Here is a 12,467-nt window from a genome sequence, read left to right as displayed (position 1 = left end):
GAGTCACTGAAGCTGGCGTTTGTATTCCAGAATCACAAATGTTGATACATTTACAGTAAAACTGGAATACACTGTTTCAGGTTTAAACGCACATTATTACGTTATTTAACATAAACTATCCATAACCTACATTTCTTGGCATTCGGTATACTGAATTGTTCCGTCAAATTTATGGACTGAATTCATACTATTGAATTTACTCTAAGTACATTGCTTCTGATTTTATTCTGTTCCAGTTTGATATACTCCCTAGTAAGCCAATAATACATACAAGGCTTGAATTTGAATGATTAATGTTTGTTTAATGATGTATAGAGGTATTCCAGACATATAAAATCTGCTGTCGAATTTTAATATTCAGTCCAGCATTGAGACTGTACGTGCCAGTGAAAAGCAAATCTCACAGTGCCTTAGGGATTCACACTGATAAGTATCCAAATGTTTAGATGCTTATTTAAAGTTTTGGCTTGAAATCTCTAAAGCACAGGTTTTCTTCTGAGATCTCAGGTTCTCTGTGATTGCAGCTGGTCAAAAATAACGTGAGAAAGCAGCCTTTCTTGGTTTGCTGCAGCATTCCAACTACATGGCCTGACTGAAACCAGGAATTGCAGAGAGATGCAGAAATACTGTTAAGTTATAAATTTCAGTTCCAAAAATAAACACTTGACAGTTTCGTTCAACGTTCAGGAGCACCCTTGTTTGTCCTTGTCTGATTCATACCTTTCCAGCTAAAGCCCCTCTTCCTGATGAATTCAGTAACGCGAGGCATTTTTCGGTCCATCAGAGAGGGAGCGTGGTCAGGTTGTCTGGGCAGAACTTCTGACCCTGGCTCTTCCCCAGAATTATTCCTTGTCCTTAGTCAACTCACTTCAGTGTCTTTTTCTGCAGGTAATTCAGGAAGGGGAATGAACTTGCCTAGTTCTTTAAGTGTATATTAAGGGGTTTTTATTTCCAGTAGAGCATACACGCGTGTGCAGAGACCCACGTGTGAGCGTGCTTGCACTGTGTTGACATTAGAGTAGCAGTGGCAGGGTGCAGAGGAGGCAAAGTCCATGGTTCATCCCCTGCTTCCTCTCAGCTCCCCGAGGGAAGTGAGCAGTGCCAGCCCTGGATCTGGGTCGCTGATAGTCACTATGAGCCCTGTGGGTGGGGAAAGCTGAGTCTCTACATGGGTGCCGCGGCCTGGTGGTCCTGGTAGAGGTCCTGGTAACTTGCTGAAGGGCTCCTGATGCTCTCCAAGTCCTTCACGAGCACCCAGCTGGCCATGCTGCAGGTTGTTCCTAACAACAGCAATGCCTCACTGCAGCACCAGTCCTTAGGGGAATAATGCTGATGGGTAAATTAAGGAAATAAAAATAGTACTGTTCAAGGCCCTCACAATGTGTGTGGGAAGACCCAGAGTTCCCTGTCAGAGCCGACCCACCAGCCGTGGATGCTCACGTTGGCAGTACAGCTCTTATTTTGGGACAGCCCTTATGTAACGCTGTATTTTTAAACTTCTGTATTCTGAGGATTAAGGCACTGTGAGTAATGCAGCTAAACTCATTAAATTCCTTTACATCCTCCTCACCCCTGAGAGGAAACGTTACTCACAAGTCACCGGTGACGTGGGTGGAGAATGTCCCGCTGTAAAAGAAAGATAAGGATAAAGATGTTTTTGATGATAATGATTTTTGGAACTGGTGAATGCAGGGGAGGTTTCCTCCCTTCGTGGTTTGCCATGTAGCTCTGTGCAATGTCCTGTTCCTGGCTTGGCCCTACATCCAGCTGGTGTAAGTCTCTCATTTGAAGAGAACTGTGATGGCATGTATCTGGAAAGGGAGAGAAAAGCATAAGAAAAATGACCATCAGGGCCATTGCTGATGCTCTCTGCTGTGTTTTCTTCCCCTCTGCTGCCGGTGACCTCCTCAAGCCCACAGCATCTCCTGCCTCCTCAGCTGACATGGCTCCCATCAGCTCCGGCTCCTCCACCTGGACCTCCTCGGGGCTTCCCTTCTCCTTCGTGTCCATGGCCACGGGGATGGGGCCTTCCTCCAGCGGCAGCCAGGCCACCGTGGCCTCAGTGGTGACCAGTACCTTGCTGGCAGGGCTGGGCTTCAGCGGTGGTGGCATCTCCTCCTTCCCCAGCAGCGTGTGGCCCACCCGGCTCCCCGCAGCGGCCGCCCCCAGCAAGCAGGCGGGACGGCCAGTGGTGGCCACCACAGAGGCTGCCGCCGCCGCCGCCTCCCCGGGGCCAGAGCGGGACTCGGCGCTGACAAAGGATGGCGAGGGAGCCGAGGAGGGGGAGAAGGATGAAAAGAGTGAAAGTGAGGATGGGGAGCGGGAGCACGAGGAAGAGGAAGAAAAGGATGCCGAGAAGAAGGAGAAAAACAGGGCGACAGCGGCCGCGGAGGCACGCAATAGCACAGAGCCCAATGTGGCCACGGCTTCCCCCAACCGGACTGCTGAGGAGGAAGGAAATAAAACCATATCAGGTGAAGAGACAAACCAAAATGTTGTCCCCACGGCTGGAGGTGGTGAGGAGGAGAGCTTTGCCGAAGCAGACACTCAGCCCCAGCTGCTCCCTTCCACCCAAGTGCCACCAGCGTTCACCAATGAACTTTACCTGGGGAAGATCCCAAGAAGACCAGAGACAACAAGAAAACCTCCTCCAAAGGAGGACAGATTTCCAGAGGAATACCCCTCAGATAACAAATTCATCACCATTAACCCAGGTGAGTGACCTCCAGGGAAACTGTTTTTACCAGGATAGGACTGTTGCAAAATTACACAAAGCAAACTCCTTACTGATTTCCAGTAGATACAACATTTTTGTGGTGCCTGGCTTCATCCAATGGGCAGGTTATCGCAGGACCCAACCCACAAATTGTTACTGGGGAGAGGCGAGGGGAAAGGATCATCCTTTTATTTTATTGGGACAGATTCACGCTCCTTGTACTGCTTACTAGAAGATAAAATTTTGAAGAATGTTAACTCCCAACATACTGCATTAAGAATTTTTGTGTTGTTTTTCTTTTTTAAAAAAAAAGGAGAGGGGAATGCAGTAAACTATAGCTGTGAAATTAATTTGGAAGAGTGGTTGCTGTGCTGAGCTGGTGTTTCATGGGAAGGTTGCTATATATGCTGTAAGCTAATTTAGTTTATCTGCAGGATTCTCCCTGATTGGGCTTTGAGATACTCTCCCAAATACAGGATCATTGCTGGTTTATTTCTCACCACAAAACCTACGTGCTCTGATCTTCCAAGACAAGGCACCTTTTGCACTAGGGTTACCTCCTTTTTGTTTCTTGTGGAAAAAAAAAAACAACAAACCAACAAAACAATTTAGCCAGGCAGAGTTCACATATTTTCTGTGTTTGTCCTGATGAGAATTACTGATGCTCCTGTACACGCCAACTCTGGACGTACGTACCAGCTCCACAGTATGTACACAGCAAATACGACCTTTTGGAAGCCTGCCCAGGTAATCTGCACGTGCGCCGAGCCCGGCGTGGTCAGGATTTGCTGCACGGGCCTGTGCAAACAGGTATCTCACGGTGCTCCCAACTCCCTGGGCAGGAAGTCCAGTGCGTACACATGTGTTTCTGCTTGGGGAGCTCCAGGCACCAGGGAGGAAAACAGATCTTATAACTGCAAGGAGCAAATGGAGTACAAGTGTATGGATTTATTTGCAGAGTAAGGACTGAGATTTAGATACGGTGATGAGTTTATCTGAGTGATTATGTATATTACCACAGCATTTATAACATAGTGCATATTTTTTGTTTGGGTTTTTTTTTTTATCATTATTGTTTGTTTTGCTAATCTATAGACTGTTTTGTAATTTTGTTTTTCCATCAAAGCTGCTCTAAAGTTAGAGTACTGTGAAAAAAACTTGCATATTTATTTCTCCCTACATTTATAAACACAAAAATGCCGACATTGTGCACTCAGTTATAGCTCAGAACCAATTTAAAAAACAAAGCTATACCCAATCTTTAATAGCATTTGTTACAGAAATGCTGACCTGACTCTAATGCTGTGAATCATAACTGTTCTGTAAGAGAACAGATGAACAATGAGGAAGCCAGGAAACATGCACCAGGTTGTGCTGATTTTTTAAAATGAGCTGCTGTTTTTCCTCAACTGGAAATCTTCTTCAAAGTCCAGTGCTCCCACTGAATATGGTCTGAGGTGCCTGTCAGGCAGCTTTCAACATGCCACTTGCCTTAATCACCTCTCTATCAGGAAGGAGGGAACTTGTCCCAGTCATGCTTTGCAATGTTGGTAGCAAGCATTCAGCACCACTTAGGTTCAGACCCTGGCAATTCAATCTGCCTGGCTAAGCCTGCCTCTCGAATAGTTGTCTTCAGTCCTTCCCGCCTTCTGCTTCCCTTTTTCTCACATGCCAGTTTCTCGGATGGTCCAAGTACAATGTCCCTTATACAAGGCCTAGAAAGGGCCTCATGGCTTATTCTCAGCCTAATAAATTAGAGAAAAGATGAGCCGTTGGTCTTGTTTCTTAACTCATGACAAAGGGATTGTTATTAGATTGGGTTTTATTCCATGGTGAAGTTAAGATGAAAATCAATGACACGGGAAAATATTGTTAATATTGCTAAGAAGTACTTACTGGTTATTGTGAATTCCCCTTAGTCAGTAGCGATTTCTGTCTCTTTTTAGCATGCAGAGAACTATCACTGAAAGTGGTTCAATACAGCTTTGCCTCCTACTAGACAGCCTCTTTTAAGAGTTCTGCTCACTCGCAGGTTTGGAGGCTTGACGTGACCCTGCCTGAAGACTGCATGCAAAGACAATCAGTCTTGAAAGCCCTCTGCAAACTAGGCTTTCCATGCCCATGTATGGAGGGAGGAAAACTTAGATCACTGTGTCTTACAAAAATGGCATCTGAAATAAACAGCACGTTAGCTGGGGGAAAAGATAAGTCAAAGATTTGCTTGTTTCACCCAAATTAGTCCTAGTTAAATCTTAGTTAAACCTCTGGTGACATACCCAGGATGAGGAACAGATGATGATGTACCCTATTTTCAGCTTCCCAGACAAGCCTCTCCGAGACCCCTCAGTGTACTGAAGAGGACACTCGGCAGCAAAAGGGCTGGGAATGACTATTCAGAGGTGAAGAATCGTGCCACTTGTGTTATTTTCCTTGGGGTAGAGGTTCATTCCCTGTCCTTGACCTCCAGGTGGAAGAAGTTAGGTTGGTCACAAATGTGACTCCTTGTCCAGACATTGGGAAGGGCTAGTGTTTTTCAACTCTGAGAATATTTTGAGATATTTCTAATTGGCTTTGGGACAGAGGCTTAATTGTTTTCCACAGTAATACCAAAATTCATACAGACAGACCTGACCTAGCTCACGAAAGGAGTTGAATTCAGTGAAACTAGAGACATAAGCAAGACCTCTTCCTATGAGAAAGGGCCTTAAAGGTTTTCCATAACAAGGTAAACCTGAAACCATGACAACAACCAGGGAAGCCAAGAGGACATTGCCAGAAGTATCTGAAATCATTCCTGAACATCCAGACAGATAGAAAAGAGTGAAGGCCACTTCCAAAGTGACCAGAAAGAACCCCGGCAGCTTACTGTGTCCCATGGAGGGCAGAAACTTTCTTGGATGCATCTTTTCTGCAGGAAAGCAGTTTTTAAAAACGTGTCAAGGTTTCAAAAATGTTTTTGTGAGTAGAAAGTTTAATCATTTTAAAGAGTAGAAAATTGTTTCATAACAATGTACACTTGTAAAATTAATTATATAGCATCAAATTAGCAGTTGTAAGGAGATAACTGAATGGGGAAGTACTCATGAGTGTGGATGATTAGAGGAGAACAGGGAACACATGAGAAATTACAGGGAAAGTGCGAGGCCAATTAGTACAGCAAGGCTCATTTTCTTTTAGTGCTTATTTCACACGCACATACACACACACCTCTCCTGAGGCCATGTCATTATTTTCCAAATGGCATTGGCCTCTTCTTGTCTGGTGGTATCGGCCAACACTAATGATTTTCTTCTGTCACTGAACGCTTGCTTGCATTCTCCTCTTTCATTTTCCTGATCATCCCTTTCTCTGTTTTGGTGCCCACATTAGACTAATTGTACCTTTGATCTGCAACTGTTACACACACAGCTGCTCAGCATTGTCCGCGACTCTGAAACCTGAAAATTAGAAAAACAGCAATTAGAATAATGCTCTACCAAAAAAAAAAAAAAAAAAAAAAAAAAAAGAGGAGGGAGGGAAAAAAAGAAAACCAGCATGATTCAGTTATATCAGGCTAGAGCAGATATTATCCCACAGAATTTTGGTTTGTCGTGCCGGACAATTAAACAGATCCTTTGTATTTGACAGGAGATAATGAATGAGCTGTTGTGAACGAAGTAATGGATGTCCAGTTGGGACTTTTGCTTGAGTCATGAGCTGGGACTGAGAAGAGAGACATGGGTTTGGCCCTTGATCCAAACTTCACCCAGATCCTCCCATCCCTCAGCTCACCCGCTTCTGCCGGGTTCCTCCCACGAGGGGGCTTTGTAGAGAGATCGTGATGTACAGGGTTAAATTTCAAGCCTGGTGTATGCTTTTAGCAGAGACTGAATTTTGGTTTTTAGAACAGTCTTTGCCAGGTCTGAGGTTACAAAAGCCTTTTGGGGATAACCTCATTAAGATAATTAAACATCTGTGTAATTCTTTGCTTCTCCATACATGGCAAAGATTATTAAGCTGTATTTTTGGTGGCACTTGAGCCATTTTGCGTGGCACCTTAGAGGAGCAAACAGCAGAATGGCTTGAAAATAAAAGGACTGGATTATTTGATGTTTGCAAACACTATGAATTTCAGATATCTGACATCAGGATTAAATATGATTGGCATCTGTTTACAAAGCAGTGAAAAGCCATGCTTAGTTGTGCACAGCCTGTCAATACGACTACTGCAGGAATGATTTTAAAGAAATAGGGAAAAAACAGCTGCACAATGACACAAGGCTCGTATCAAAGGTAATACTTTTTTTAGAAAGCATAGGGTTTTGCCTTTTCATAGTTGAATAATAGGGACAATATTATGTTCCAGAATTAATTGATACCTTTGTATAAACCCATAATTTCATGTACTCAAAGGAAAGACGAGCAGGTCTTTTAAGTGACCGGATGATGTGAGGCAGTTGGGCAGTGGGGGTTCTCTTTTGGCCTGCAGAACGCGGGTATTGTCGTAGTTAACGGTATCTGTGACGGTACAACAAACAGAACTTTGTCCTGCCGGTTTGTGCAATGGATGATAAAGGTAGATAGGTTAGATATTACAGCCATGGCTGCTTATTATAGCGAGCGGTCTTACTTAAGGAAAATAAACACGTTTCTATTCTCAGGAAACTTATTACCAAGAAGACGCGGAAAACCAGTACATTTCACAAATTGTAGAATGCCTTTTGTGCCTTGACCTTTGTGCAAGAGTTGCTCTCCCAAAGCCCCCCTCGCTGCCTGCCGCCCTCTGATACCCTCTGTGCCAGGGCCTCGTCCGTGTGGGGCCGGGATGGAGCTGCTGAATGGGTGATTCACGGGAGTTATGGATGTTTCCAGATGCAGGAGTGGATTTAGCAGCTCCGGCGCTTATCGTGTATCATGTGGGACCTCCTGAAACAGATATGCTGTAATAATTTTTATTCCTTCCTACTGGGATGAATTCCAAGCCAGTAAAAAGGCAAACTGAATTAATTCAACGAAGGCATATGCCACTGGAAACTGTTTACATTTCTTAGCAAAAATGGAGTTTCCTGGTCCATTTTTTAAGCTTTTTTCCTTCCCTCTCCCCTCCCTCCCCCGCCAATGCACAGCGTATGGTGGGCACCATTACAAGGATATGCTGTTGACACTAGCAAGGCTCAATATTCTTGGAAAAGAGTGAAATGCTGACTATTTTTTATTTTACAATATTTTGTTTTGTAGGAGAACAGGAAGCTCTAAAGGCCCAGATCTGTCTTTTTTTGGTGTGTATTTTCTTCAGCTCTTTTCCCAAGTTACCCAGTGTGCTGGCTTTTCTTGGGCACTTCTGCCATGACACTCAAGAGATGGGCGCCAGGACTCCAGCTGCACCGCTGTGCTTCTGGCCCCAGCTGTCATTCCAGTACAATTTTATTGGCTTTGGTTTGTTTAAGCACTCTCAACACTTCACTAAAGCAGCAGAAAGCACCTCTAAGACTTTTTCCTCAAAGACGGCACAGGAACAGGCTCTCTATTTTCTAAAGCACATCACTGCTTGGGCATTCCCAACTGGAATTTTGGGGCCAACCATCAGCATGTGGGAATGGCATTTGCTATTCTCACACTCAGCACACTGAACACTTTCTTATCCTCTCACATCTGTGGTATTGGGAGTTGGCAGGGTCAGATTAGTGTGTTCTCCACAGTAGACTGAGTAAAAGGAGCATCGTGAGCACTGCAGAATTTAATAGCGTGCATTGGGACTCCAGCCCATGCTGTGCTTGCAATGGAATTTAATTTTCTTCCCATGCAAAGAGAAACATATGTTTTTCTGTTGAAATATGTGGAGGTGAAACTAAACAGAATACTATCCTTGGAGAGAAATGAAGCAACACCCTAATGGATGTAAGGTGGTGGGACTGTTTGGCTCTCCTACTAATTTTTTTACTTTGCATGTTTTTTCTTTGTCCCTTTTAGCATTCTGATTAGTAACACCTCAACAGGCTTAATTTTTTCATGCTGTTAAATGATTTGAAATGCACTGATAAAAACCGATGCCTCGGGGCTTATGACTTTTGCAAGTTTGGCAAATACAGAGAATAAGCCTTTGGTCTAATTCTGGAGTTGTCCTTTTCTTTATTCTTCGCTAGTCAAGGAAATCAAAGACCTGTCTTAAAAACAGTGTGTTGTATATTATTAGTATGCTGTGAAGAAAGATGAAAGCTCACCGTGTGGAGGTACAACGTTGTGTACCTATTCTGCAAAGTGGCATTTTTGGTAGCCTCTGTAGCCTTTCTTACTGAAGTTGGAGGCAACTGGCTACTCATCTCTCTTTTGATCCCTTCTATACTCAGTGCACGCTCACTTCCCCCAAACATCCCTCTGATTAGCACCTCATTTAGGCTGCTTGCTAAAGGGCATTACCTCCATCAGCCTAGTTCTTAAAACGAGAAAGATTTCTTGCTGGGCTTGCAGCAGCCTCCAGCCTTGCTCTGTTTTCAGCAGTCAGGCAAAAGCATTTACAATTAACCTTTACTTCCATGTTAGTTGAATTTTACTCCTGCCTATGGAGGAGTATAATCTAAATGCTATTAAAATAGAGTATGACTTCATATTATGTGACATCTGGTGACTTCCAATTATCTGTGTTTTGCCTGCCTACGGTGAAAAGGCAATTATGTTCTTCTGGTAGGATTTGCAGCAGTTTCAGAAGATATGATAATACAATACTGAATGAGGGCAAGGAAACACATTGGTAAGGAAAGACTCACGTAGGCTAAAAAGTAGAAGTCAAGTGCGTACATTTCAATCCTCGTTCAAATCTGAAGCTGTTTACACTAATCCTTTCCCATTTCATCCTGTTGACAGGTATTGATCAACTACTGCCTGTTTGTTAGGAAACAGGAATAAGATGCAGAATCCGCTTATGTATTTTTCTTTTATCATTCTGTCTAAAAAAATTTATTCATCAAGTCTACATGAATTTGCACAAATTATAGATGTCTTTTGAAATACTTGGGTACAGTGTCTATGCTCATTGGCTACAGTACTTGCAGAACCTCTAGATAGTCATCTTATATATGAAAGAAACAGTAATTTTTACAAGATGTCATGCGAAAAGTAAAACGGAGTTACTCGCCCAGATCTCAGGATATTGACCAACTTTAATTTTGTTCAAAAGCTGTGGCATAATGATTTCTTCTGTCAGTTACAACACATCCTATCCATTCATTCATCCATCCATCTTGACAATCCATATGCTAAAAAATGCTTTCGTATGCAGTAACTCACCAGATTGTGACAATTCCGCAAATGATGTGACATGACACCCAACATGTTGAGGATTTTTTATTTTAAGATAGTTACCAAGAAATGTATTTCTGAAGCAAAGTATTACACTGAGCATTGCAAACAGGGCTGTCCCGTAGTGTTGGGAAATAGAGTGCATTTATCTGCGAACGCTGGTGACCCAGCAAAGCGTTTACTTTGTTGCCGTGGTGAGATGACTCGGTGGGGTACTCCACATCTGATAATAGGTGCTTGCACGATAGAGTCCTGAAATTGTCTATGAGACTGTAATTACAGGCAGTAGTAAAATCCAAGCCATATGTGGCAATAAACACCATACTTCTGTGCTCTCATGTCTCAGACTAAAGACAAATGGAGTCCCACCCTGCAGTTAGAAAATCTTTGCTCTGTTTACTCATACCATGTAAAATGGACAAGCTATTTGTTTTGCTTACACATTTTTCCGTACAATAATTCTCTTTCCATTTAGTGATTGTTTTTGTTTTATGTTTAACACACAGCTGACAAGAACAGCTCCAGCATGGCCACGAGACCTTCTCCTGGTAAAATGGAATGGATCATCCCGCTTATTGTGGTCTCGGCACTGACCTTCGTGTGCCTCATTCTTCTCATTGCCGTGCTTGTCTACTGGAGGTGAGCCTGTTTCCTTTGATTGGAAACTGATAATGATTTAAAATGCATTTCAGATGGTGTTTTTTAATATGTTCCTGTGGTTTTTCTTTTATTAGATGTTAAGGTGATAGATAGCATTAGATAACTCTGTGGATGCTAGAACAGCTCTGGTGGTTAACTATTAAGCTGTCTTAAATGTTGATTTTTGTGTCATGAAAATGAACTTGGTAGAGCTCTAGCAATGGTAGAGCCAGCTGTAAGGCAAATAGATATTTTCATAATGAGTCCCTCTAATATAGCTATCAAAATGTATCTTTTCCTTGGCCTTCCGGAAGGGTGGTCGTGGCATAAAAGCCCAACGAGACTGGACTTGGTTCCATGGGTGGCTTTGCTGCAGACCTCCTGCATGATCTTAAAGAGTTCTTTTCTTCCTTTGACTGTACTTCAAGAAAGTGGGATAAGCTTGTTCCATGTTACATGGAAATGCTCTCAGTAGGAGTTCTTTAGCATGGGTGGAGCATGCAACCTGCAAGGTCTTGAAGATAGAGATTGCCTCTGACAGATAGATACTGTCCTTTACACCAATGGGCATTGATTCAGTACTGGAGACTAGGATTAGCATCAACAAATCCATCTCCATTTGATTTAAAGTAATTTAATACCTGCAGCACCTTCTTGTGCCAGAACAAAAACCCAGAGACACCTCATTTGTCTGGTAGTGAAAATTAACCAGGGATTAGCCTCATAGAAAGTATTTAGGAATTATTACAAAATGTGATTAGATGGGACACAGACAGTAGCTTTGATGAGAAATAGCATTCCATTGATCATTATATTTGCAAAATCAATTAAAAAATTACCAAGAGGTTTTTCGGTACACCCATTTCACTGACAATTAATTGGCCAAATTGTTGAGGCTGGGAGCATTTGAAAGAATATTAATAAATTAATGGCAATAGTCTTGTGAAAATCATTTCTATTAACATTTGCAAGTAATTAACATCAATAAAATTGCAGTCATATGTGCACAAAAACTGAAATTAGAAAGATTCTGAAGATCCCATTGTAGCATCCTGTCCTTCAACATGTATTTTCTTCATTTGAAGGACTAAACTTGGTCACATTCACACCAGGCAAGCCCTTAAAGGATGTGGTATATCCTGAAGCACTGTAATGAGGGGTTAGTAATATTTCTCTTGCGTTGATACAAAACGCTCTTCTAAGGAGGAAAGGTTTTGAAATTAAATGCTAATAGCTATTATCAGGAAGAATGTTGGTGCCTCTCATTGTTTGGAAAACATTTCCATTTCCTGCAATTTCACTAATGGATCAAGAGAAATAATTGCAAAATTAGTGTTTAATTGGCTCAAAGGGTAACAATATCATCCCTGTGAAGATATTAAAGTTGAAAAGTACTGGCTTAGTGACCATTAGTTAGGGACTGATTTTTGATAAATACTGGCTTTTATTATAGATAATAATATTACTCAAGTCTAAAATTACGATGCGTTAATTAAAGTTAAATACTTTTTATCTTCAATATTCCTAACCATCCACCTCATAAAATTTTTATTTGCTTCATAATAACAAACATGCACATAAATCAAGGAATATACATGAACAAAGACTTTAACTGAAACCAAATTACTTTTCCAGTAATGTTTGCTATTTTGCATACGGCCAGCAATTGTTTCTTATCTGCTCTCCATAATATGCATGAGTAGTTAACATTCATCAGTGGCTTTGGTAATATTATGAGCGTTGTTATTAATACCCTTGACAGCAGTGGATCAATTTTTTGTGTATAATTGATACTAAAAAAAAAGGTGGAGATAAAAAATTAATATAGACATGGAAA

The 12,467-nt window shown here is 42.1% G+C and overlaps 1 protein-coding gene across 1 annotated transcript in view; it reads left to right on the top strand.

Annotated features, from left to right (window-relative positions):
- PTPRG (protein tyrosine phosphatase, receptor type, G) overlaps positions 1-12,467 on the top strand; it is a gene marked incomplete at its 5' end in the record, with an annotated part of 324,523 nt that overhangs the window by 240,670 nt on the left and 71,386 nt on the right. Inside the window, 2 exons of the mRNA XM_014946781.1 lie at positions 1,913-2,714; positions 10,498-10,630. Of these exons, the coding sequence (XP_014802267.1) occupies positions 1,913-2,714; positions 10,498-10,630 (935 nt within the window). The remainder of the gene's footprint in view (positions 1-1,912; positions 2,715-10,497; positions 10,631-12,467) is intronic.

The sequence above is a fragment of the Calidris pugnax genome, unplaced genomic scaffold, assembly GCF_001431845.1.
Source record: "Calidris pugnax isolate Ruff unplaced genomic scaffold, ASM143184v1 scaffold81, whole genome shotgun sequence".
Classification (NCBI taxonomy): Eukaryota; Metazoa; Chordata; class Aves; order Charadriiformes; family Scolopacidae; genus Calidris; species Calidris pugnax.
This window is presented reverse-complemented; position numbering and strand designations above follow the sequence as displayed.